The sequence below is a fragment of the Balaenoptera borealis genome (assembly GCF_965194805.1).
Source record: "Balaenoptera borealis genome assembly, chromosome: 10".
NCBI classification, from domain to species: Eukaryota; Metazoa; Chordata; class Mammalia; order Artiodactyla; family Balaenopteridae; genus Balaenoptera; species Balaenoptera borealis.
The window spans coordinates 108,828,140-108,856,090 of NC_138874.1; the positions used below are offsets into that span (position 1 = coordinate 108,828,140).

General features: G+C 47.2%; 1 protein-coding gene across 1 annotated transcript in view; it reads left to right on the forward strand.

Moving 5' to 3' along the window:
- Positions 1 to 11,188: 11,188 nt before the first annotated feature.
- The window catches only part of LOC309635536 (scavenger receptor cysteine-rich domain-containing protein DMBT1-like), a 77,108-nt gene continuing 60,345 nt past the window's right edge, over positions 11,189 to 27,951 (forward strand). The window contains exons 1-4 of the mRNA XM_082406923.1: positions 11,189 to 14,013; positions 22,068 to 22,130; positions 23,188 to 23,217; positions 25,172 to 25,201. Of these exons, the coding sequence (XP_082263049.1) occupies positions 13,953 to 14,013; positions 22,068 to 22,130; positions 23,188 to 23,217; positions 25,172 to 25,201 (184 nt within the window). The 5' untranslated portion in view covers positions 11,189 to 13,952. The remainder of the gene's footprint in view (positions 14,014 to 22,067; positions 22,131 to 23,187; positions 23,218 to 25,171; positions 25,202 to 27,951) is intronic.

Sequence of the window (27,951 nt, forward strand, 5' to 3'; positions counted from 1 at the left end):
TATTTTAAAAATCATACTTGTCCTTTAGAAATTTGCTTGTGTAACTGATACACTGAAAAACCGCAGTCCGTGGTGTAATCGAAACACAAATTTATTTTTTCTTTTTGTCCCTTAAAAATTTAGTATCACCCCCTGTTGCAGAAAGAAAACTTAGGCTGGTGTTCTTCAGAAGCGCTGGAGAGCACTGTGGTTGCTTTAAATCACAAACCAGAGCTTCGGGGCTGCCAGCCTGGGGCCCTGGGCACTAAGCCCAGGGGCTTGGACACTAGGGTCACCCACCACTGAGTAAGCCAGCTGGCCTGGGCAGGATGCAGGTCAAGCAAGACTTGCTTCTACAAAGTTATAGTGATGGATGGGCGAGGAGGATGAGGATTAACCTAGTATCAGTCAAGCAAAGGGCGGGGAGGAGAGGTGGAGTGGGGTGGTGGGGACTTGAGACCACCCAGGAAGAACCTGGGGCCTCGGTACCACCCTAGAAGGCAGGAGAATCCCTGAGGAATGATGGGTGTTGGCCTTCTCATCAGCACTGGTGAATGGGGTACTTCCTTGGCGGTCCAGTGTTTAAGAGTTCAAGCTTCCACTGCTGGGGCCCGGGTTCAATCCCTGGTGGGGGAACCAAGATCCTGGAACAAGCTGTGCGGCACAGCCAAAAAAAAAATTGGTGAATGGGAGGCTTGTGGCAGGATTTGATTGGATTAAGAAAAATTAATGTGGTGTTTATTCCATCTGAAAATTGTGGAGCAGTGTTCACCATGGCTTGTGATAAAGATACAAACGTATTCTTCTTCTTAAAAAACATTTATTTGGAAGAGGCATTTATACAAATGTAAAGTGAAAGAGTTTATTTTCATATATTTTGCCCTTTTTCATAAAATGAAACATTTTACCTTTTTTTAAAAAAAAGTTGCACTTTTTCTTCCATTACAAAATTGAATATGACCTGGAAATTAAATTTTGATAGCTTGTTGCAGCAATTTGTCAATGAGACTGTTTTAAATCTAAGCACAAATGGTAACTCATGACTCAAATTACAGCTTATTTCAACTCCCTCTGGCTGCTGTTCTGTCAATACATTAGAATTTTCTAAAGCGGTTCGTGATCAGATACTTACAAGATCTGGGGACACATCTCCCAGAAATGTCAAGGATTTTGACAGCATCCACAAGGTCCAGCTGAAGCCCTAAACTGTTCTAAGTCTCCTTGCATCCCTCGAATCCATGGAAGCTGGCTTCACAGGCCACCTGGTGCATTCACCTACCAGACACAGCACAGGTGGCCTGTGTACTGCTGGTGATTTCATTTTTACCTTTTAAATAAAAAATATTTACGCAAATAATAATTCAAAACACCCAGTGATTTTCTAGCTATAAAAAAAGTGAATACATAATGTAGATGAAGATTTGAACTTACACATGCCTAGGCAGTGCCAGGTACCATCTCACAAATCTTTCCCTATTAGATATCTGACTCTTATCTGTTCCCCAGATTCAAGCTTTTAAAGGAATTAGAGTTCATCTAAGCTTTTTTCTTAAAGTCAAAATCTTCTATGGTCTCTAAGGTCTTAGAGAGGCCGAAAAGTTTCCATCTGTTATTTTCTGATGAGCCAGTGATTTTTCTGTCCAGCTGGATTGTACGTTTCTTCAGGCAGGGATTATTTTATTCTTCCTGGTAGTTTTCCAGACTCCTGCACAATATGACGGGTATGGCTGTGCTCGATAAATGTGTGTGTGCCTCCATGCCTCCCGACACAGACACACTGTCATTTCTTGTTCTATTGTCTGTCTTTATAAAAGACGCATCCCACCACTCTCCTCCTCAAAACCCTGCCGGTGAATTAAATGCAGAGTCCTCCGTAAGCTGTCTGAAACCACATCCTTGCAGCCCAAAGCTCCTTTCTGCTGTTCTCAAATGAATCTGCCACTGGCCCAGTGTGAATTTCCTTCCGTGTTTGCAGCCAGGAGGTCCTGCTCAGAGCTGGCTTCTCTCAGTTCCCACACCCTGGTGTACATCAGAATCATCTGGGAAATTTAAGCAGAAAGATCTCCAGGTCCAACCCCAAACTTAGTGTATCAGACTCTCGAGGGCATGGGACCCAGGCATCTGTATTTTAAACCGATGCCCCTGATACCCCTGATGATTCCATTCCCCCCATTCCACCCCAACCCCCTGCCAGAAGAGCTCAGTGGCCTCTGATTTTGGAATCAGTCTGGAGCAAACGCATCAGCTTCCCACTGCAGGTCGCCCTATTGAAAAACAAAAGGGAAATTTAATGAGCCCCTGCCCTGTGTAAGTTTCCACGGTTCTATGAGGACAGCTTCCAGGAGGACCTGGAGAAAGTTGCTCCGTCCCCCAGGGAGTGTCCTCCTCACCTTGGGCCACAGGACAAGGGAGGCAAGGTATTTCTGGTTCAACCAGGAAGCCAGCTTCAAAAATTCTGGCTCTCTTATCTCCACTTATCTCGAAGTTATCATTGCAGTTTGCTACTGGAGAGGCAGTGGTTATCAAGGAGTTGTAGGTTCTTAGTTTTATTAGAAATCTGTAAAGAGTCAGCAGGTGGAACGGAAAAGACCTTTGACCAGGGAGGGGTCGGGAGATTTAGGGAGGATACATAACCTTTAGGGGAATTGAGTAGATGACGTCTAAGCTCTCTTTTTTGTACTGCGAGGAACTATCAGAAAAAAATCTTTTCTAATCAAACAATTTTGTTGATTCACACATACACGTTTTGTGTTCGGTTTTTAACAGTTCTGAAATTGGGAATTGTCTCAGTTGAGACACTTTTACTGTACTGTTTCTTCCGTCTTCCTCTTCCAACATAGTTATTAACCCAGGACAAGACTTCTATATAATCCACGCCATATTATAATCAAGGACATTCTGTATATTTTAAGAGGGGGACACAGCCCTTCTCTCTCTGCTGAGTGTGGAGTGTTTTTCCCTTTTCCCTCCTTTCGAGGAGAGAAGAGGCAAAAGCTCTACTGGAGAATTCTTGAGAGAATAATAAGGTAAAGAGAAAAACCACCTCCAAGGGGGTTTGTCAGCTCAGGAAAGGCACTGAGGGCTCCTAGCAGTGAAGAGGAGGAGGAGAGGAGAAAGGGACAGGGGGTCCAGATTGCAGGGCTCCTTGCACGGGACTGAGATCCTTGTATGTCTGTTTGCATAGAAAAATGAAAGCCTCCTGGGAGTTTTGGGTGCTAGAAAATAGAGTAAGATGGAAGATTTTAATAAAGTCAAAGTCAAAATTCCTGATGGCCATGAACTGACACGCAGGAGCTGCTTATCTCTAGGCTTCACAGGCCACCATAGCATTCTAAGTGTAATCTCTGCTCTGCTGGAGCTGAGGTTGGTGGGGAGGAGGTGGGTGCAGGAGCAGAGCTAGCTTCCTCGCCCTTCTCTTCATCACACCCATGGCACCCCAGGGATGTGGGAATATGATTTGAAAGCTGCCGTGTTTCACCCAGGTAATCTGTCCGTGAGACCATTTGGGAGACATTTTTTCAGGGCTTGGGAACAAGAAAACTAATGCCTCTAAGAACAAAGATGAGTTAAATTTTATACTGATCTTGTTTCCTTCTTTGCTTTGGCCGCTAGGAAGCTTAGAGCCACAATTCCAATTGCTCTCTAGCAACTAAGTTCCTTTGGTGGAGGACCTTACAGTATTTCTCAATTTTGTGTTGAAAATTTCCCCTGGCTTTGTATTCTAAACTACCATTAGTTTTCATGGTCTTGTTAAACATTTCTCTCCTTGCTATTACACCATATGTGGCTTTGAAAATTGCATCAAACTGTTTTGGAGCAAGGCAGGTACACACAAACTATGGGAGAAATATCACATCCCATCAGGGAATCTCAGCCAAGAACAGTATCATCAGGGAGCTTGTAGGATCTGAGTCAGGCAGTCGTGGGTTTGTGTCCTGAGCTCTCCCCACTCTGTTCACTTATTAAACTTGATCATGGGAGTAGGTACTTCACCTCTGCGAGCCTCAGTTTTCCTCATCTGTGAAGTGGGCTGAGTCTCACCTGAAGAGTGTATGTGAGGCTTTGTGGTTAAGTACAGGGTGCTGAGAGCATGACAGCTTTTGCAACTTGTCCTCAAGTGCTGTTTGAGATCTTGCTGGGTATGCAGTGCTGGGGGAGTAGAAGCTGTGGTTCCTGATTTCACAAGGAGGACCCAGATTGTGATACGCAGAATAATTTGGGCCCCGTCCAATGTTGCATGTGAGCCAGAGGAAGACAGGGAGTGAGTGGGGCCACTGACTCCATGAGTGTGGAGAGAAAAGTCTTCGTGGAGAGAGGCAAGAGGGGTTAATCCGGTTTTCTGAGAATGTGTGAGGCAACCCCAGAGGAGGAGAGAGAATTCTGAATAAGTCTTTTGGCTGAATGAGAAAGGGGTAAAGCCCTCCCTATGCCCTGGCACTTTCGGCAAGAGGAAAGGGTTAGGCACCGGCTCACCTACCAGTCCAGAGCCCTTCTTCAGAGCCCAGGCCGCCAATGGCTCGGAAGTGACCCCAGAGGTGGTGCAGGTCACGCAGATCTCCCCCAACCTTGGGTAAAGCCAGGCTGGCTCTCTTGGCCTGAGGTCAGCTCCCTCCTGGACTGGACTCCCTGGTGCTCAATTCTCAGCCGGATCAAAGGCTACGGCAAAAACGTGTTCGTTCCATTAAATCCACCCAGATGGTTGGTCAGGCATCTCCTGGGGGATACCTCCCATGCGTGTGTGAAGCACGCACACACACATACGCACATGTGCACTGGCTCTCTGAGTCTTGTGTTGTAACAAGGAAGAAGGAAACATGAACGAAGCATTTCTAACTCAAGGAACTAGCTGAGACCCAGTGAGAGCTTTGTGGAGGCCATCAATCACGTTGCCTTCTTCGCTGGCCATGCATAAGAACTCCATTATGGCTGTGCTGTTTTTAAGGCACTTTGTTTTCTTTGGTTTGGCTGAGTGTTGTGTGCTTGTCATTGCCCTGTACCCATTTAAGACTCTTCTTTTGTTCCAATTTCCTTGGAGTTTTATAGTAGGTGTTGTGGTTTTCAACACCACCTGTCAAGGCCACAACGAAGACTAACTTGAGGGTTGTTGATGAACAAAGCAGTGGATTTGAACCACTGCCTCAACCTCAATGTGAACCAGCCCTCTGGAGCCGAGCGGCCGTGGCCACAGCTTCCTGGTCCCTGGGGCCACACCTGCCACCTGAGCTCACTTTGGGACTACAGTGGGCTCTTCAGCCAATGTGGGCAACAGATGATCCTCCTTTTTTAAATAAAAAGCTTTCCTCTTCGGTGATAAGGGTCCTTTGGGATGCTCTTCTTTTTCCACTTTGATTGCTGTTTGGAGCCGCTGCCCTCTATCCTCAGAATCAGAATGAAAGGCTGGATACAGGCCTCATCTCCAAGACTGAGAGTGGTGGCTTGGGTCTGATGCCCTTCCCAGGGGTCTGATGGTGGTCCTGCTGGGCTCCTGATAAGAGCTGGGCTCCCCTCATATTTCCCCTCCAACTCTGGGGCCCAGAGAAGTGTGAAGATCCACAGTATTGGGGATGGTCAGTCTGGGTTTGAATGTGGATCATTCATCACCAGTGTCACGCCCTCCTGTGATGCCCACATGGCTTTCCTCTTCTGCTTTGGTGTTGTTTCACTGGCTTGAAAGGCCCACACTCCCTGTTGAAGGAGAGAGAAGGATGTGAGCCGAAAGTTCCAGATCCTGAGGGGAAAGGGCACGTGGTGTGGCTGAGGACCGGAAGGAAGGCCAGCCGGGCTGGCGGCCAGAGAGCAGGGGCCAGATGCGGGAGGGCGCGGGGGCCATGTCAACTCGTCCCAGCCAGGACACTGGTGTCAGTGGACGGATGCTCCAGCAATCATGGCTCTGGGATAGGAAGTAAGAAGCGGGGCTGTCTGGGGGAGACTGGACGGCCCCGGTCCCTCTCAGGCAGGCATGCTCCCCTGGCATCTGCCGCTGGCCCCCAGATGCTGGCGTGTGGACAGCGCCACTAGGATGAAGAGGGACTGATCTGTGGCAAAATGAGACAACAGGTCTCTTCTCAGGAAGGATGGTCCTTGAATCTGATCTTCTGTCATCCCCGATTCTTTTTGTTTAAACATCTGTTAGTTTGTGAAACAATGGTGATGAAAACTGGGCTTTAAAAGCATCTTCATTTACCAAATAAAACATGGCAGGCTTGTGGGGACAAAAATGACCCCAAATAACGTTTATCTGAAAATTGATAGCGCTGTGAAAGCAAATGTCTGGGAACAGCAGGTCGGGGTCACGCTGAAGTGCAGAGTCCAGCAGCGCCTCGGTTCTTGGACCCCTTCTGCCCAGTGACCTTCCTTTATCCCATGGCCACACCAGACCTTAGCAACTTGCAGAACCTCAGCCGGATGTGCTGCTGCCAGACACCACTGCCGGCCACGAGCCTCCACCCTCCCTGTCCTCAGTGCCTCCACACGGATGATGACAGGTCCAGACCTCATTTCACAGGTGACCCCCAAGTTCATCTGCTCCACCCCCAGCCTAACTGCTCCTTTTCATCATGCCTTCCAGACCCCCACCCTTGGAACCTCCCAACATTTTCCCCGTCCCACCCTGGGTGGAGAGGACACCGCAGTCCAGGGGTCTGGGCTGCTGTCATCTGTGGCTCAGTCTCGGCCACCCCTGCTGCTTGTCCTTCAGTGTAGTATCTTATCTCGGGGGCCCCTCTCCCATCCCCTCCAGGGCTGCATCGACTGAAGGTGCAGGTGGAGGTGACCAGAGGGAAGTTCGAAGAGGGAGGGGGAAGCAGGGACTGGGGAGAAAGGACTGGGGTGAGTGCGTGTCCCAGGTCCATGAAGCCGGGGGAACAGATGGAGTCCGTCAAGAGGGAAGACAAGAGGGGGGCAGAGCCCCCCAAAGCGTTCATCGTCCCCAGTGCCCACCCTTCCTCCTGGGCTCCCTGTCCCATGTGGTGCCTCTTTCACCTGTAAGCCCAGAGACTTGAAGTAGAACTGGTTTTCCTGGGCTCCCTCGTCCCCTTTGTCCCTACGCCCTTGCCATCCAGTCGGCCCCCAGCTTACATTCCTGACTTCAGCTACCATCATCTCTAAAATCTCCTTCCCCACCACCACTGGCCCTGCTTTGTCCCTGCATTTCAGGGCCCTGCTTTACTCACCTGCACGTCCCTGGCTGGGCAAGTGAGCCCGCCGCGTAGGCAGCGTTCCCTGCAGGTTTGTGTAGTGCAGGGTGAGCCTCGGAGCCCCCGCAGGTTGCTGGGACCCACCCTGCAGCCTGAGACTCTGCAGTTCTAACAGGTGCCCAGGTGATGCCGGTGCTGGTGGTCCAGGGACCATACTGTGAGCTCCAGTGGTTTAGTGCATCAAATGGCCGGATGAACCTGAGCTAGTACTTGAGGTATGGTCTGTTTCATCCAGAGGGAAGTGGGTTCTTCCTCATTCAGGCCCACCCCATGCCTGAGCAGCAATTAAGATGCCCTTAGACCGATTCACTTTTGGTGGCGCCTTTTCCCACTGCACTCCTATTATGTTTCCGGTCGATTCTAACGTTATAGTGGTTTTTACACATGTAAAAACCCACCACCCACCCCCACCATCCAGGACTGGTGCAGTTGATTTTTAGACTCAAAGACAGGTGTGATTTGGGTACATTTAATCATGGTTGGCTTGGCCGGTGGTTCAGTCTTTCTAGATTGTCATGCGTACGGGTGGCAACTTCTGTTTCTGTTTCATCCCTCCCTCTATGTTGTTGCCCAGTCATGTGTAAAGGTGTTGAAGGAGCTGGGGATGAAGGATTCTCCTGCAGCTCAGGAAACCCTTCAGTAGACCCATCATCAGCCCCTTTGGACCACAAGACTTCACCTAAAGTAACTGAACTCTAGTCCCTTAATTTAACAAGAAGACTGTCACATGCCACCCTTCTGAAGCAACTGAATCGAACTTGAAAAATTATGAAACGAACCAACTTGGCTGTGGCCCAAGTTCGCCCATGCTCTGGTTGGAGGTGGTCTATCTGAGTCTCCTGTGTCTCTTACTTACCAGGGACCCCATGTCGGGGATTTGGAAGGGCAGAGAGGATGACAAGCATTTAGAGGAACCCAAAACAGTTCTTTATGCTGAGACTTCCTAAATGGGGTAATGACAGGCTCCATTATCTTGATAAGAGTTTCTTTTGGACACTATCCAGTTTCCTTGTTCTTATTCTTTGTTCCCCAAGCAAACTGCTGGCATATAATTTGATCTCTCAAGCAGAATAATTCTTTAGTCAAAGTATACTCCAATTGCAAATGAATGAATTGGTCTCCTGGCTCACCAATTAGTGTCTGGCAAGTGTAATTAATGTCTGGCGAGTGTAATTAATGTAACTGGATTTCCTAGAATCTGATCACACTGGGGCGAGTTGAACTTGAAAAGGCTAACACTCCATGATGCTGCCACCCCGTCTACAGCCCCGCCTGAAGCAGCCATCCCCACTGTCCCCCACTGCCCTGCGCTTCCTTCACTTTGCTGTTAGACCTTCACTCTTGAGGCTTCCCTGCTCAGTTGCAATAACCCCCTTGGAAGGGCAGTGCGCTGGGCTCCACCAACCTCATGTACCTTAAGGGAAAGTGTTAAGGAGTAAATAACTCCAGCGAGATGGTCACATCTCTGATGTTTTATTTTCCCACTTTGCTGTGAGCCTATTGGGCACTGCAATTTTGCCGATACCACTTCCAACCATGTTGGTCTAGGTCTAGTGTTGCCTTTAAAGATATTCTCCTTTTACTCTTTCAGGGAGAAGCCACTTAACATCTTTTGTGGGGCATATGTCAAAAAATTCTGTGCTTGTTCTGATGACATCAGAGCCAGTTTTCCTTCTCTACCCATTCCTTTGAATGTTTCTGAATAGCAAGGCATCCTTCGGTGGGGGGCACTTAGACACAAGGCCTGCCATTTGAATGGAAACACAGTCTTCTTGGGGGAAGGGGTAGGCTTAGGGGTTTAGTGGAAAAATACCAGGCTTTGGAGTTAGACTTCAGTTCAAGCTCTGGCTCTGCCACTTTCTAGCTGTGTGACTTTCATAAGTTACTTAACTTCTCTGAGCCTCAGATGAGGAATCTCTGAAGGAGTTATTGAGCTAGTGTGAGATTTTGACCACCCTATCCAAATAGCCCTCCCTACCACAGATACTTGCTATTCTATCACCTTGTTCATTTCCTTCATAATTCTTATCCCAATCTGAAATGTTTCTCCCTACGTATTTCTCTCTTGCCTATTGTCTGTGTTGCCCTAGTTTATAAAGCCCAGGAAGGCAGGGGTCATGTCTATCTGGCTTTGAACTTCAGCCCTATTACCTAGAGCAGTTCCTGGAACATCGTAGGTGCTCAGCACTTATTTGTTGACTGAACAGAGGTATGGATAACATAATCCTCAGCACGTTGTTGGCACCCAGTTAATGTAGAACTCACTCAAACCATCTGGGTAAAGAGCCCTGGTCCTCCTCTTCCGATCTGCCCACACTCATTCAGTCAACTCATTCTACACATATTTCCTGAGTACCTACTATGTGCTAAGTATTGTTCTAGATTCTGGGGATACAGCAGTAAACAAAACAGACACAAATTCCTGCCTCGTGAAGCTTAAGTTTTAGTTGGCAGACAGGCAAAAGAATAAAGAAGGAAAATATAAGGAGGCCAGATGGTGAGAAGGGCTGTGGAGGGGGTAGGGAGTGCTGGGGAGGGATGGTCAGGAAAGTCTGTCTGGAGGAGATGATATGTCAGAAAAGTCCTGAAGGAGGGGAGGGGTGAACTCACAGATCTCTGGGGGAGAAGTCTTCCAGGCAGAGGAAACAGCAAGTGCAAAGGTCCTGGGGCTGGATGATTGCCAGAGTGGGCTGCGGGGAGAGAGGTCATGGGGGTTGGTTGAGCGGGCCCTTGTAATCCATGGTGAGGGCTTTCCGCGTTGCTCTGAGAAAGATGAGAAGAATGTGGTGAGCCTTCTATTTTCAAGGGTCATTAGAGGGCTGTGTTTGTTGCTGGAAGATTCTGCAGTTGGACTGCACCCTGGTGAGCAGAGAGCTGTGTCAGGCCTCTACGCTCCATCCTTCTCATGGGAGGCAGTTTCTGCCACCCTGGACACTGGCCTGGCTCTGCGTGTCACTTCCTGTCCCTGGAGTGTCCCCTGCTCGAGGCTGTAGGTTACCCTGGAAGGCAGGGGCAGGGGGCGGTGCTGCTGTTGACAGCCACCTTCAACAACCAATGCCGACTGAACACCTGCTCGGCTTGAAGCTCCCAGTTACAGAGGAGCAGCAGGAAAGGATGAGACTCAGCTCGGTCCTCAGGCTGGGGGCTGGGTGGGTGGGGTGCGGGTCCCTGGTAACCTGGTTGGGAAGACAGGCTCTCTGAGGGCAAAGCTGAGTGATGTTGCAACATTGTGCGTATCACATACACAGTGCCCAGAGGGTTGTTACAATGGTAACAATGGCTAACAATTATGTCAGGCTACTCAGCGACAGTAATATTAGATTTTAGAGGTCAAGCTGACACCCGAAGGGGATCCATGGTCACACAGACCCCTGGGACCCAGTACCTGGAAGCATACGGTGATGCCTGAGAGGCCACAGCCCCCGATTCTTCCCACCTAGGTCTGTCCCAGGTCACGGGGCTCCCGGGCTCAGAGATCAGAGACCTCACAGGGTGGGAGGACCCAGGTGGCCTGCAGGGTGTAGAGCCAACCTCTGGGGAAAGGGGCTTAGCTAACCCAAGTTGAGGGCAGGTACCTGCTCTGCGGTGTCTACTTGGGACCTGGCTCAGTATCAGGGCAGAGCCTCTGGCAACCCCAGGAGCCTCGCTGGGCCTCCAGTTCCTGGTCTGGAAAGGGAGGGGCTGGCTTCCATCAGGGAACCCCCAGCTCTGCCACAGGCTGCCCTCTAGGAGGACAGGGGCTGGTGGCATTGGCTGAGCTGGCAGGGACTCCCCGGCCACACTCAGAGTGGTCCCACTGATTTGTTAATGTTAATATTTGGAGCTTCCCCATGACTTTCAATTTAGGAAAGTGTTCTGCCTCTTAAAAAAAGCCGTGAGGGACCCCTATAGAGGATTCTCCCCAGTGAAGGCCATGCCTCCCGGGTTGAGGCCCAGCGCTTGGTTCTGCCTTCTGGAGTTTTCAAGAGCAGGTGGTCATCAGGACCATAATCACCTGAGGAAGGTCCTTGCGAAATGGGGTCTGAGGGCCGAGTCCTGGAGCTTTAATGAGCTTTTCCTTCTTCCTGCTGTTCTTTTTTAAACTCTCCTGGAATCATGCTTGGGCATATTATTTTGTCTTTTTTTTTTTTTAATTTATTAATTAATTTATTTATTTTTGGCTGTGTTGGGTCTTCGTTTCTGTGCGAGGGCTTTCTCTAGTTGTGGCAAGCGGGGGCCACTCTTCATCGCAGTGTGCGGGCCTCTCACTATCGTGGCCTCTCTTGTTGCGGAGCACAGGCTCCAGACGCGCAGGCTCAGTAGTTGTGGCTCACGGGCCCAGTTGCTCCGTGGCATGTGGGATCTTCCCAGACCAGGGCTCGAACCCGTGTCCCCTGCATTGGCAGGCAGATTCTCAACCACTGCGCCACCAGGGAAGCCCCCTTTCCTGCTGTTCTTAATGTTAGGTTTCATTAGGAAATGGAGTTCTGTAGCTCTGGTCTTCTACCCAGACATGCTGTTGACATAGAAGCTTCTAACCAGTGGGCAGGGGAAAGGCTGGCCCTCTGAGAGGGGTGGGTCTCTCCAGTACCCTCCTCTCTACACAAGAGGAAGACCACTCTGAACGGGGTCTGATAAAAGGCCGTGGGACACAAAGGGCCTTGGGACAGGGTGGGGTCCTGGTGATGAAGGACCCACACTGTTGTGGCAGGTGGCCTGCGGCCCCATTGTGCTCTTCCCGCACCTCCAGGACCCCACCTCCTTCCTGCTCCACTGACATCGCCCATCTTCCCACCTGGACACCTCTCCAGCTGGCTTTGAAATGACAGGTAAGTTCCCTCCTCTTCCTTCTTCTGAACAAAAAGCTCACAATCCCTTGTTGTGTTAGGATCTTTACGCTAACCACAGGGCGGAAAGGACAGGGTCATCACAGTGACAAAAATGAGGAAGTGGTGCTGTTCTTTCTGCTCTGAGCTGAGCTATTGATGGAGTTTCCTCCACAGTCTCTTGGCAGGATCCCTACCACCCACTCTACTCTCACACAGTCCTGGAAGGTCACTCCTGTTCCGCATCTGGTCTTCCCACCCTGTTTGCCCGATGACTCCTGCTTATATTTCAAGTCTCACTTCCTTAGAGAAACTGCTTCTGCCATCTGATTTACATGTTTTATTCCCTGTATTCTCCCATAGCAACTTGTATTAATACTCATGCCCTGTTGTAATTGTCACCATGCAAGTCTGTCTCTAAGACCAGACAGTGTGCTTCGGTGGGGGAGGGACACTTTGTACCCCCTCCTCCCTCGTGGATATTTTGTACTCCTTCCTCTATTTTTCTCTGCTGTGCTCAGGGCAGGCATTACGAATCAATCACAGCACTCTTTTTCGATGATCCCAAACTCAGCACTTCACAATCATTCTCAGCCCAGCACTTCAAGATCCGAACAATCATAACCCCCGTAAGAGGAATCACGGTGCTGTCCGGTCTTAGGCATTCCCTAGCAGATGTGTATCCTGGTTCTCTTGTCACCTGACTCTCATCAATTGTTGGACTGAAAGTAGGAGAATGAAAAAGAGTGGGGTTATCCTGCGGAAATTTGCCTATTCTCATCAAGGGGAGAGGAGGAACTTGGGAACGATGGGAAGAGCTATAGGATTAAAAAAGAAATCCAAGGTTGAAAGTAACTTTCATCTGGATGAAGCCAAATGCAGACATCCAGCCCTAAATCCCACTTGGTGGCTGATACAAGGCATGGGCTCCTGGTATCCTTCCAGAATGAAGCACCAGGAGACTAGGGGTTAACAGCTCGTGGCAAGGAAACCAAGGTGTCATCTCATAGCCTCCACATCTCAGCTGAAAGACGGGACATGGCTCACTCAGGCCACGATAACAGAGGCAAGGCCTACAAAGCCATATGCTTCTAACCAAGAGTTACCAACCACCAATAGAGTTTTGATAAAAAATAAACGACAGGAAACCTTCTTGGTAGATTGTCGGGGTAAAACCAGAGTCTGGTGATAAAGAAAGACTGTGGGTCCCAAAGCGATACCTACGTAAGAGAGGGATTGCAGGCAAGGCTGGGGGCAGGTGTGGTGGGTTTGCAAAGCTCCAAGGGTCAGACAATGTGAATGCCAAGGGCAAGAAATCAAAGACTGTGAATGGTTGGAGGTGGTTCAGTTTGAGGTCCCATGTTCTCAGCTCCTGGGTTATGGAATCCGTGTCAGAGGCAGAAGGTGACGGCTAAAGCTAGTATAAGCCCGTGGAATCCATGGGTATCACTCATGTCTTCTGCTCTCCAGTCATGTCTGCACTGACGCCATCCTCATTTCTCCAAGGCAAAGGGCCAACAGGAGACTGCCCTGCCAGGGCAAATCATCCCCAAGAGATGCTTTTCCCCTTTGGCACCATGTCCTGTATTTGCTCAGCAGCCCACATCCTGCTCTGCCCTGAATCTTGGAGCAGTCTTCCCACAAATTCATTCACATTCTCCAAGATTAAAATCAAGCCTATATTCAGGGAGCACTTGAGAGACTTAGAGGTTCACCTAGAAGGAAGTGGAAATTGCATCGCTAATGTCAGTGCTTTTGCAGTTGGGGAATAGCCAGACTGTTCATATGACAATCAATCTAACACACCTAAATTGTTCCCACAGATTAACCATCGATTGTTAGAAAAGTCACTTACTTCCTTTATCTTTACGGCAGCAGTAGCAATAGAGTACCCCAGAAGACACGCCTCCTTTTAGCTAGGAACTTATAAATATCAAGGCATTTTTATTCAAATTGAGAAGAACCCAGAAAAATGGGGATCTCCACAGTCATCCTTGAAATATGTCTTTTATGGGGTCAAGTTCTATCTACAGGTATTATATCTAATTACTACATTTGTTAATTTCACTGCTCTAAATCCAAATCATGGCAAATTATATCTGTTTCTTGGTGCTAGACTTTCCATCTCAAGGGGAGTTTTCTATCAAGGGTGGGGGCAATTCTTTGCTGATCATTGTAATTGCAAGTATTTTTATTTTGTTTCTGGCTGAGAAATGCCATGGTTGTAGTTAGAAAAAGTCAATCATAATGTCAGTGTCTACAGTGAGTCACTCAACTAAGGAAATGATTGATTGGTCTTAGAAAAATTCCTGAAATTAAGGAAAAGTGTGCACTATTAAGAGACCCTAAAACTTTGTCATCATTGGTTAAGCCCTCAGTTTGTGTACTGATGAAAATGGGCAGAAAAGATTGCCCTGGAAATGCTCATAATGTGACTTCTTTTTGCAGGTGTGTCTGGCTTGTTAATTAATATTTACCGAGCAAAATCAGATCAGGTGGCTGAGCACAGATAAGATAATTAAGATTGCAAGTTTGTGTGTGTCACTACTTTAGAGAAATAATTTTTTTAATAAGATGCAGTTAAATTCTCTCTTTTTTAAACATAATTAATTTGTTTATTTTTGGCTGCATTGGGTCTTCGTTGCTGCGCACGGGCTTTCTCTAGCTGTGGTGAGCAGGGGTTATTCTTCGTTGCAGTGCGCAGTCTTCTCCTTGCGGTGGCTTCTCTTGTTGCGGAGCACGGGCTCTAGGCGCGTGGGCTTCAGTAGTTGTGGCACGTGGGCTCAGTAGTTGTGGTTCGCAGGCTCTAGAGTGCAGGCTAAGTAGTTGTGGCGCCCAGGCTTAGTTGCTCCACGACACGTGGGATCTTCCCGGACCAGGGGTTGAACCCATGTCCCCTGCATCGGCAGGCGGATTCTTAACCACTGCACCACCAGGGAAGTCCTAGAGAAATGATCTGAAGCTTAGTTAGTCAAGCATATCTTTGTGTTCTTAGAGTGTCGTGATAAAATGGACACGAAAGAGCCCTGGACAAATCAGTGAGACCTTGAATCTCAATGTCATTTTACTAAGATGCTAAGTGAACAGGACGATTAGCCAGTCTGTCTATTAGCTCTCTCTTTTTTTCTCTCTGTCTCTCTCTTTCTCTGTCTCTCTCTCTCTCTCTGTCTCTGACCAGGAACAAGCTGACAGGTGACACCCACCTTCCCTTCTTGTCAGGAGGACCTCAGGGGGTACTGGCTCTGGACAATCTGGGGGCTGGAGTTTGTGCCTCCATCAAAATATTTGAAAATGGAAGGCAGTGTTCTTAGCTCCAGCTTTTATGAGTACGAAGTTAATCCCTGGACTTGCACTGGCTCTGAAAAGTGACAGGGGGTTCATGTCAGCCCCTAAAGGACAGGGAGCGGATTGCCATGTCCTTATCTACAAAGGGGCTTAAGGCAGCCTCTATGCGTGGCTTGAGGGAACTTGTGGTTTGACATGATGTTATGTGCACATATATGCCCAGACACACACATACATGTGTGCCTGCATTTGTATTTTAGACGTAAGAATTAACCCTCTGCAAAGTGCTGGCTCTGTACCAGGCGCTCTGTGAGACAGGGTACCTATCTTCCCTTGTCTAAATCTGCTAACAAGTTAGGTATTCACATTGCAGATGAGGAAACTGAGGCTCAGAAAGGTTCTGTGTCCCGTCCAAAGTCAGCAGTTGTTGCAGGCGGTGGGCCAGGATTTGAACCAGAAGGAGGTCTGCTGGCATTCGGGTAGCGGGTAGCGGCTTTGGCCCATTAACCCCTGCTTTTCCTTGCAGAGAGCTGAGGAGTGCTGGAGCCCCCCGGGGGAGCTCTGTGCTGGGGGAACCCATGCAGCAGACCCTCTTCTCAGTTCCGGTCTTTGCACAAATTCTTGAGAAAGAGTCAGTGAGCTCAGGTTTGTGCTGGGCTCTAGGATCCTGGCAATGTCTTTGGTTCTGCCATTTACCAGCTCTGGAGCCTCTGCAAGCCTCATTTTATTCACTGGTAAATTGGGGTTGTGTTCCAGCTTCACAGGGTTGTATAGCCCTGAGGTCACCCACGCGGTGTCTGGCACCTGGAGGGTGTGAGGGGGCCTGGGTGCTGTCCACTGTTACTCTCCTAGGCATTTTCCTCACATAACTTCCTAAATGCAAAGTGGTATCTTGGACTGGATCCTAGAAAAAGGAAAAACTGGTGAAATCCAAATAAAGTCTGGAGTTTAGTTAGTAGGAATGTACCATTGTTGATTTGGTAATTGTGACAAATGTACCTCAGTCATGTGAGATGTTAGCATGAGGGGAAATTGGGTAAGAGTATATGGGAACTCTCTGTATTTTCTGCAACTTTTCTATAACTCTGTAAAGTTATTGCGAAAGAATTTATTTTAACTCAACTTCCCTTGGTCACATTTCTTCAAGGTCAATGTTTTGCAAAATAAGAAAGTAATAATTGCTTACAAACTAATTCCTAGCAAAGTGTTAATGCCTGTACTTCCCCTTTTCACAGTTTATCAGGGGTTTTGGCAATGATTAACGCCACGAAAAGAAGGAGGAAATGCAATGGAAGGACTTTAAGGCACTGTGAGATGTCCTTATGCCGGTGACATTGGACTGGGGGAGGCGCTTCTGTTATCACTTAAACAGACCCCACAGACGTCTAATTACTCCCTCGCCAGTTCTCTTGGCTGCAACTCATCTTTACTGTGCAAAATCCCCCCTGGGCATTATGTCACTCAGTCCAGGCTAGGTGTGGAATGTTACAGAAAGAAGATAAAGTCCAAGGCCATGCCCCTGGACCGAGTCCCAAAGCGTCACAGCCTGGCACCGGGACCCTGCGTTCCCGCCCGGCCATCCTCTCCAGCCTCCTGTGTCTCCAGACCCCCACCTGGGTTTCAGTTCCCACTTGTTCCCTGCTGTTTTCCACCCCATGATTTTATTTGTTCCACCTGTTTTCCAGGATACTTGGTAGTGGGATGTCTACAGTACAAAGCAACCTGTCCTGCCCACCTCAGGCCCGGCAGTAATGCTGCCTCTTGCCATGGTGACTGCGCTCATGCTGTTCCCTCCACCTGGAACGCAGTCTTATTCTTCCCCTCCTCCCTCCCCTCCCCTGGCTAAATCTAGCCGCTATTTTTAAATACGATGGACACTGTCCCATCCAGGAACCCTGACATGTACTCTCAACACACACACACACACACACACGCACACACACACACACGCAGTGTGTCACCCTATGGTTACCACTCTTATTCTCCCATAACATCTTAACTCTTACACTAGATCATCTGTGGATTTTTCTAGAGATCCTGCCGTGCCGGGAGTCCCTGGAGGGCAGGGACCACATCTTGCTCACTTAGTACAACACAGTGCGTCACCAAGAGCCTAACAAAGGCTCCCGCTGATGGTAATGGAAGGGCAGGAGAGAGGGTGCTTGTGCCCTGAGACATCCCCTCTGTGCCCTGTGCCAGGTCCCGTGAAGTATTTCTCTTCCCTTATGTATAGTTTATGGGGAACCAGACACCGTATCAGGAACAATACTGACCACAGCCTCTCCATTACTAAATATTATTATTTCAGAATGTCTTGCTTTCTGACAAGTTGAAGTGGAATCTCAGTGTTTTCACTTGAATTTTGGGAAGCAGTGGAGCTGAGCTGTGAGCACACTTGCTCTGGGGTCAGTGCACTCGACTTCCGCCATCAGTTTCACTCTGTCTCACCTGTGTGACCTTTGACAAGTTGTTTTCCTTCCCTAAGCCTTGGATTTCTCTTTTATAGAATAGATGGTGTAATAATTCTACCATAAAGGATATTGTGAAGATAAAATGAGATACTACAGGTAGAGCACTTAGCTTAATGCCGGAATGTCCTAATTGCTAAAAGATATGAGCACCTCCTCCCCTTCCTAACTCTCCCCTCCCTACCTCTCCCCTCTCCCTTCCTTCTTTTTCTCTCCTCTTCCTCCCTCTCTGTTTTATCCTTAGCTTCATTTTTTCCTGATCTTCTTTCTCTTTTTCATCCTTGTTCTTTTCTTTTAGGCTACAACCCCAATTCCCTGCGAACCTAAAAGAATCTGCCTCCTACCTTACCTACCACCTCATTTCATGCCTTCAGCCTCAAACCACAGCTTTTAATGCATAGTTAGTGTGGGAAATGTAGGAGCTAGAGAAAAACAGAGAGAAGGTGAAAACTCTCATCATCCTATCACCCGAGATTGCCTTTGTTAAAATATGTATTTCTTTCAAATTATGTGTGTATGTAGTGATATCATTTTTTCTGGCCGCACTGTGCGGCATGAGGGATCTTAGTTCCCCGACCAGGGACCGAACCTGTGTCCCCTGCAGTGGAAGCTTGGAGTCTGAGCCACTGGACCACCAGGGAAGTCCCTAAGTGGTATCTTTTCATATACAGTTTTTCTATAGTTTATATTCTGAACATTTTAACATGCAGTCATGATTTTTGGAGAAAAGTTTTTTCAGGTTTTCTCCTTTTTTTTTTTTTTTTAAATTTCAGCTTTATTGAGATACAATTGACCAAGAAATTTATAGGATATATAAAGAGTACCTCGTGGTGATTTGATATGTATATGCATTGTGAAAAGATTCTCCCCCACCTAGTTAATGAACATATCCATCTCCTCACATTTTTATCTTTTATTTTGGTGAGAGCATTTAAGTTCTACCCTCTTAACAAATTCCAATTGTACAGTAAATACAGTGTTATCAACTATAGTCCCCATATTTTACATTAGATCCTGAGAACTTATTCATGGTATCAGTGAAAGTTTGTACCCTTTTACCAACCTCTCCCTATTTCTTCCACCCCCTTTCAGGTTCTTTCTGTAATTATAATGGCTAATACTGTGAAGATCATGTTTGCTCATGCATCTTTGTCCACATTAAGTAAATTATGATTTCCTTTGGCTAGGTTCTTAGAAGTGGAATTACTAAGTCAAAGAGTTGATCATTTTAAGACTTTTAAAACATATTGATAAATTATTTTCTAGCAATATACCAATTCTTTCTCCAATCAGTAAAAAAACAAGAGTGGCAATTTTCTACACCTTCACTGGATCTGAATATCATCAGTCAAAAATCTTGGCTGAATTGTTGGGTGAAAAATGGTGTACAGTTCTTTTAATTTGCATTTCTTTGCTTACAGTGAAGGTGAATGTTTTTAAGCCATTTACATTCCTTTTCCTTGAAGTGTCTGTTTATATCCTTTATCCATTTATTTTGTGCGTGTGAAAGCTAGTATCATCTTTGTTGATTTATATAAACTCTCTCTATAATTTGGATGTTAATACTTTGTCCATTACATTGATGACAAATATTTTCCCAGTTTGTTGTTTGCCTTTTAATTCTGATTTTCTTCCACACAAATATTTTATATTTTTACAAGATTAAATTTATTGCTATTTTCCTTTGTGATTTCCTGTTGATTTAACACCTAGAAATTTCACAGAAATCAGATAAACATTTAATGAGTTTCCTGTTTTGGTGTGTTTAAAAAAAATCTAGTTCTTCTGTTCTGAAAATTATTTTGCTTTCTGGTGTGAAATAGGTATCTAAAATAATTTTTAAATTATTTAAATTTTTAAACTTTGTTTTAATTTTATAGCTTTATTTTGAATATTTTGGAGCTAATAATAATTTTTTGAATGCTGACTACATGGCAAACACTATATTAAGCACGTGATATATTTTTCTGATTTTGTCTTCACAATAACCTTGTGAAGTAGGTTAGTGTAACTACCTTTTTGCAGATACGGAAACTAGGACTGAGTGAGAATTAATGACTTGCCCAAGTTTAGAGACCAAATAAGCAGCAGAGCTAGAATTTGAACCTAAGTCACCTGTCTCCCAGGTTCATAGGTGGACAAGACCTCCCAGCCCCACTCTCACTGCCCCTATGGCCCATCAGTATTTTTTTCTTTTTCAAGAACTTCTCAGTCATTTTTAGCCTATTTATTTTTCCTGATAAACTTCAGAATCATTTTTTAAAGAACCAATCAATCCAAGAAAAACCTTTGGATGGAAATTATATCAAACCTATGCATTAGTTCAGAATGACTGATTTTCCTATATTCGGTCCTTCCATCCAGAAACCCGATTCATCTCTTCATCTGCCAGGAGACAGCCAAGAAGCTTCACATAGAGTTTGTAGTTTTATTCTCATGAGTTTATTTCGAAAGGAAAGTTTACTCATAATGTCTTTACTTCCTCGGAGCCCATTTTCACCCACATCTTCCCCTCTGCCTGATGCACATCCTCTTGGACGTCCAGGTCCCATTCCAGGAAATCTCGCATGATCTTCTGCCGGACTCCCGGACGTCCAGCAATCGGAGCCCTCAGTCCCCTGTCCTGTAATTGCTTACCTGCAGGTCTTGACAACTAGAGCCAATTACCAGAGGCGGCATCGTGTAATCTCAACATTCCCCCTGCCTACTGGAGTCTAGCGCGCAGGAGGTGCCAGTAAATGATTGTGGAATGAATTATTCGCTCTCACTGTGTGGAAACACTCTTGCTGCAGGACAGCGAGCGGTTTTCAAACCTTAGTGTGTATCAGAATCACCTCGAACGCCTGTTAAAAACACATATTGTTGGGCACCACCTCCAGGGTAAATGCTTAAGTCTGGGGGAGGCCTAAAAATGTGCATTTTGTACAAATTCCCGCATGCTGGCTGGTGCTGCTGATTCATGGAACCGTTTTAAGGGCCGTTGTTCTAAAGGAACCCTTTTCTAACGTGACTGGGTCCGGTAGTTGGTTGGTTTTTCAAAAATGTTGTTTAAAATGGGGAAATCATAAAATAGGATACAGACACATTTTACATGTTTCATTTTATCTTAAAACATATAAACACACTTTGATTTGCCAATTTGTTGCTGTAGGCTTCTCTCTCAGTAGGGATCTTCTGCAATTCTGCAATGTCTTTCTTATATAAACTACGCCCATCTGGCATTATCTATAATTTCTAATTTTAGTTTCTCTAAAGTAGAGCATGAAATGAAAGACATTTGCGAAGCAGTATGAGGGCAGAAGTTCTGTTGCTTTACATATCCTTCTACTTTTTGCTGTTTAACCCACTTGCTTTCTTTTAGCAACTTGATTTTATTTCCAAAGCATTCAGCCTTATTTTTTTTTAAAGACATCTTTCTTTTTGTACCCATATTTGATCAATTTACTTAATATTTAATTTAATCTAATGCCAGGTACAACCAGCATAAACAGGTTCAGGACTCACACCTGCCTTTAATCGATCACACAGCTTGGTTGGAGTGAAAGATGCCAAGTGTACTAGATATTAGCGTACCAGCCCTAGTGTTCAGTAGGTTTACAGAGAGGATGGAGAGCCTCAGTGGATCTGGCTAGGGGGTTACATATAGGGTAGTTAAGACAACTTCTTGTCTACTGCCACCTATGGGATGCCTTTCATCTAGAGTAGCCGGATATTGTAAATAACAATACAATGCACCCAGTTAAATTCGAATTTCAGATAAATTTTTTTCTTAAGTATACATATATCCCATGTAATACTGTGGACATACTTATATTAAAGCAGTATTCATTGTTTATCTGAAATTCAAATTTAACTGGGCATCCTGTGTTTCATCTGGCAACTCGACTTCCACCCTGTTTTTTCCTGATGTATGTCTATGTCTTCTTCTAAGCCTTGTTGAAATCTCCTCTCCTCTCTGGATTCCGCCTGCCCTTCTCCCAAGCCCAGGAATTGCTTCTTTTGAGATTCCCATTGCCGTTCCACTGTGTTCCTCATTGGCCAAGATGGAGAGTCACCGGTTAGCAAGTCTGGCTGCCAGGTGGCCTCTGAGCTCCAGAGGACTACACCTTACCCTCTGTGATGGATCCCTACTGTCCTGTGTCCCCTGTGCGGTCAGAGACTGGTCCATATTCCCTGAGTGAATCAATTAATGAATGATGGGTCCAGCTACCCTCCAAGGCAAAGAGTAATGCAACGTTCTCCCCTGCTTGAATTAGCGGGTGGGAGGGTAGGTCCGGATTTAATTCTTGTTTTCGGAAGACCTCTCATTTGGCTATTTTTCCTTGTATTTTCAGCAACATCAACAGTGAGCGACACCAGAGAAACTGCTTTTCGGGAGACACAGACACTCAGCTCTGGTAACTCTATCACACTCGGGAGCTGGGCGATTGTGGTGCCCAAGGCCACCCCCAAGAACTCAGGAGGGACTGCTGCAGAGAGTCCTGCTGGGTTTTAGATGTAGGACAGGTCCTCTGAGGGGGTCCACTTGGACCCTTAGCTCCTTCCTTGTGAGGTTCCATACTGATCATAAGATAGGCCCCAAGTTTCCATGCAAGTCTCTGTCTAGCCACACTTCTTTCCTAAGGTCTCTGTCCCCCAGACTGCCCCACTGGGTGTCCAGCAGGGGTTACAGACAGCAGGGCAGCAGGGGCAGACAGGGACAGCAGCTTCTAACTGAGCCTCTCTGGATAGAATCACATTTCTCTTCTTTTCTAGAATTGTTAACAGGTCTTGGGGAAATAATGAATACCCCTGCCTCAATCAATGCTTTAAAGGCTAACTTCTTCTGCTCCCTAATTCCTCTTTTATTCTAGTCCTGTGCACGCATCTAGTCCTGTGCAAAATGGCAGAGCATGATTTGGGCCCAATAATACAAACGTTAAAAATATATATACTGGAAGGCAGAATAGTGAAATGGTTAAGAGCAACTGTCTGAGTACAAATCCTGCCCCTGTCACTTACTAGTCAGTTGATTTGGGTCACCTACCCGAGCCTCAGTTTCCCTATGGGGTAGTATGAGGATTAACTAAGATGACACATATAAAACTCTTGAATATGACCCCAGGTCCCCAGGTTAGAAAATGTACAAAATCTTCTGCCATGATTAAGCTTTTAAAAATCAGCACCCTTGGGTGTGTGAAGGAGGAGAAGAGACGACACAAGTGTGGACTTTTGAGGCATTTTAGAAGCAAGCCTAGACCTCTCGTTGCACTAGAGCCTCAAGAAACCTTTTCAATTTGAATTAAATTTCAAAACCAGATTCCAGATTTGTTGATGTTGAGTTACATGCAGTTGTTACATCTTTAGTTCAGAGTCAACTATAAGAAAAGCAATGGCTCAAAGGTGGATTTCTTGGTTAGGGTTCCCTGTGCATGAAACATGCGTGCGTCTGATTTTTCTTTTATTCCTTTATAGTTTCTGAATCAGATCTTCCCAGAACACGTGGTAAGTACTTTGAAAACAGCATCCTGTATTTGGTTTAAAATTTATTTATCCTTCTATACAGTTATTTATATCAAAAAGAATAAACACTGCCTCACTGGACTTTAATGAATGGTATGAGGGTTGCATAAGAATATGATTTGTGTCCTGTATGGAAATACAAGGGCAATAGACACTTCTTTCAGCTACAGCATAAATGGACCATGTGGTTATACAATTAGGTTCTTCTTCAGTTTTAATTTGCCTTTGCCTCAAACTTCAGTGCACATCAGAATCAACTAGGATATTTGGCTGAATGCGGGTCCTTAGAGTTCACCTCCCCACTCCAGACACTCGGATTTGGTTGGTCTGGGGTGGGGCTCAGGAATCTGCATTTTTATATAACCGAAAATAAGGATGGTCTGCAGACCACACTTTGAGCAAGCATGCTGCATGGCCCAGGACTGAATTAAGTTTTCATGTTTACAATGTAATTATGGGACTTTGCTAAAAATTTCCAAAGCAAGCGACAGAAGATACGTGTATATATTTGAAGGGCTACCTTTTTAAACTTATTTTTTCTTAATGTCTGTGTTTTGCTTAATGTCAAGTAAATGCAGGTTTTTAACATTTTCCCAAATGGTTATTGGCTACATCGTAAGTCTGACTTGTTGATGTAAAGACTTTTCCATAAGTGAATTGCTGACATTGAACTTTTACACATCTTTCACAACGGCTTCGACATCCGTGCCACCTCGTTTGGCCAGAAGAGGTCCTACCAGGATCCTTCTAAACAGGAGAAGTCCCTGCAGGGACTCAGGGTCTAATGGAAAGATAGACATTAATCTCTGAGCACACAGTTACGACTACAGCTGTGATAGGTGCTGCAGCAAGAGGTCCAGAGCAAGAGAGCCATGCTCAAGCCATCAGAGAGAGCAGCCCCGAGGAAGTCACAGGTGAACTGAGGTCCGGGGCTGATGGTGGAGTTAGCCAGACAGAGGAGAAAGGAAGAGTGTTTTTCTGTTAGTCATTGGCACTGTTGCCAGGAACTTGAGGGAATAGGTACAGACTTAGGTTGACGGTAGCCGCCCTCCCCCTGCAGTCAGATACTCCCCCCTCCCCATGCTTAGCCATCCTTATATCGTGTAGCTTACCAGCGTAGTGTGCTGATGGGAGGGTATCTCTAGGTCCCATTCCCCAAACTGTGCCTTTGATACATTTTCTGAAGCTCTAGAAAAAAATGGCTTCTGATCAACAAAGTTTGGAAGTGTCACCTGCCATTGCTGGTAGAACACCGTTTGTCTTTTGGGGCAACTGGCTGAAGAGCAGGTGTGTGGGCAGCTGCAGTCAGACTCGGTTCTTGTCTGCTTTCTAAGTCGTCGTCTAAATCTGCGTGGAGATGATGGAGGCAAATTCAGAGACGTATCCATGAGCACATCTCCCGGATGCTCATCCTTGGTCACGTCTCAAACTGACACATCAAGCAATGAGCAGTCGGGCACAGTCTCCACTTTGTGCCACGCTGCCCCTCCGTGCCGTCCCCTTAGGCCGGACATCCTCCCCTTCGTCCGTGGAGAGGGTTCAGACTAGGCGCCCATCCACGAAATCCTTAAACTTCACTGAGATAGATGCATTCTGTATGGCAGAAAAGATAGTACCTGAGAGCATGAAATAAGCTGGGTGCCTCCCGAGCATAGATCACATCCTGGGACTATATCTAGTGTTAGAGGGCCTGGTAAGGAGACATGTACTTTATTACATCTAATATTACTGAACACCCCATATCCGACCCACTTGTTTTAAAGGTCTATTGCAAAACCCCAAACACTTTCAGCAAGAATGCTGCAGGCACAGAAACCCAACATTGAACCACAGCACCCCGTGGCATTGTTGTGAGGTGAACTTCAAGCCAGTTTCTGTGACTGTAGATCATTTACAAACAGCAGAATCGCCTAAGATGAATTTGATTTCTTTCTAGATCCGTGGCTTCTCCACACCACAGATGATGGTAAGATATTTTTTCTTTATTTGTCTTCCCCGGGGTTTTGCTCTCTGGCTGGGTCGGCCAGGGTTACTTGAGGCTGAGTGCAGTCTTGGCCACAGAGCAAGTGCCTGCCCTTTAGAATGCAGGGATGGAGAGGGAGGGGTCAAGGGGTTCAGAGATCCTCTGCGTGTCCCAGACACATACTCAGCCAGTTTCATCTGTCATTCTCCTTCCTTCTTCTCTCTACCTCTCAGTTATTCATTGCATGAGATTACCTTCAGCTTGGTGTCAAGAGAGAGAGGTGAAAAAAAATCAGTGCCTCTTCTCACCATGAATGTCAGTTCTATCAAAGATAGCTAACATCTCCCAAGCATTTGCTTTGTACCCTGCACAAAATTATTTTCATACACCAAATGAGTTAATATATAAAAAAGCATTTAAAAGACTGGCTGGCACATAATAAGTGCTCAACTAATGCACATAGTAAGTGCTATTATCATGAAATCTTTCCAACAACACTTTGAGGTAAGTAGTATAATCACCTTCCTTGTGCAGATAGGGAAACCGGGGCATTGTAAGGTAACTTGTCAAGTTCTGTGTCTAAGGTCACATGGTGGGTCAGTGGCCGGGCAGAGATTTGATCCCAGAACAGGTGCCTTTGCCTCTGTCCAGGATTCTTTCTAAATGTGTCATCTCTTCTCCTCCTGTGAGGATATGCACACTTTGCACCAAATTTGATACGTCAGGGTCCTTCGTGTGCTCACTTGGGGCAGCTGATCCTGCCATTGAGTCTTAGCTGTTTTGAGGCCAATCCCTGCCCTTTCAGAGCATGCCCTGAGAGTCCAGAAGTGGCCTGGGAGGGACTTGAGGGACAGCTTTCTGGTGATTGACCTCCAGCAAGGCACAGGCCGAGGCTGAGATCTCTTCTGCAGGGACCTTTCACAGGAGTGACCAGAAGGGGACAGCAGGAGGGGCTAAGGGAGCCCAGAATGCACCTTGGGGAAAACCCAACAGATAGTCCATTTGGCCTTTCCTCCCTCTTTCCCTGACCCCTACCCTGACAACAACCATGGGCGCCACCTGCCCCTTTCTCTTCCATCCCATGCTAACCTCTCTGATCACTTCCCGACCAAAAATTTCTCATAACCTCAGACTAACCACTGACAAGGCTCCTGTTGTCAGGACGCTGCTGGATCCCTCAAAACCTGCTGCCTGTTCTCCTTGCGTCATCAGCGTGGGTGATTCTACAGGATCATGTCAGGCAGGAACACGGTGCCCACTGACTCCCCAGTCATGGTCATCCTTCTGGTGAGAATCAGGCTCTCTAAGCCCCTCACAGGAGGCTCAAAAGGTAGCTTGAGGCCCACTCTTGGACATGTGCCATCTTGGGCTTGACCCTGATGGGAGTGCAGAGTACATCGAGGCATTTGGAACAGAAACGTGACTTGCACATGTCTGTACTTTATATGAAGATAAAACTTGAGGTGGTCTGGGGGAGACAGATGCATCAGCTCAGCACAGGAACTGGCACAGAGTAGGCACCTCAGGAATGCTGGTTGAATCAGTGGGTGTGGATGGATTCGAGACGGGAAGGGCAGGGGCAGGGAGATGAACAGGCAGGCCCCTGGGCAAGGCCAGGTTCAAGAGAAGAAAGACCTAACCTCGCAAAATGGCGGTGGAGTAAAAACGGAAAGACGACCTTGGTGACAGGCTGGGTATAAGGGGTGGGGAGAAGGAGGAATCAAATATTATGCCCACATTTCCGACGCAGTTAACGTGGAATGTGATGACACTGCTCGTTCAAATGGAGGAAAGAGCCTGTGTTCAGTGTGGGCCAGGGTCGGCCGGGGCAGGGGATGGGATCTAGGAGCCCATTTGAAAACGCTGGTCCAGAGCTTGGGGCTGGGCTGGTCAGGGCTGATCAGGCCTGGAGAGATGGAAGTGGGGGTCTCCTTCCTGGAAAGCTCTCAGAGTACATGAGGCCCTCCAGGTGGGGAAGAGAAGAGGGCTGAGACGGCACTGGGGGAGCTGCCATGTATAAGGTCCTGAGAGAGGACAAACGTCGGTCCAGGAGAGGGGACAGAGGAGGGAGGGCAGAGGGTGCCGGCTGGTGAAAGCCGGGGCGGCAGAGAGCGTGACGGCAAGGGCTTTCCACCGTGTCCACGCAGTGTGGCCGGGCAATGGAGGTGACCGGTGTCAGGGCCAGGTGGAGTTCCTGTACCAAGGCTGCTGGGACACCGTGTGTGACGACAGCTGGGACGCCCGGGATGCAGATGTTGTTTGCCCACAGCTCGGCTGTGGCCATTCACTGCCAGCCCTGGGTGGGACCCACCCTGGTCAGGGCTCAGGGGACGTTCTCGTGGGCACCGTGCACTGGTTGGGAAGGGAGCAACCCCTGCCCCGCCCAGTTGCCCCACAGCGGGTGGTGCGACCGTGAACATGGCCACGGGGAGCACGCTGGAGTCGGGCGCTCAGGTAGCGCAGACGTCACTGGCACTGTCACCTGTGCCACCCTGAAGACAGGGCTCCCGAGGTCCTCAGTGTCGTGACACATACCCGGAACACTCTGCAGTTTACCTGCTCTACTCGTATTTGATGTTAGGGGGCAGGTGTCACTGTCCCTTCTCACAGATAAAGAAATGGAGGTTCAGAGAGGGCAGGCGACTTGCCTGAGCTTGCTGGTGCCATCCCCCGGGGCGCATGACCCTGTGAACAGCATTGCAACCATCCCTGGCCTGGGATGACCAAACACCTTCCTAAGTGGTACCTTCTCA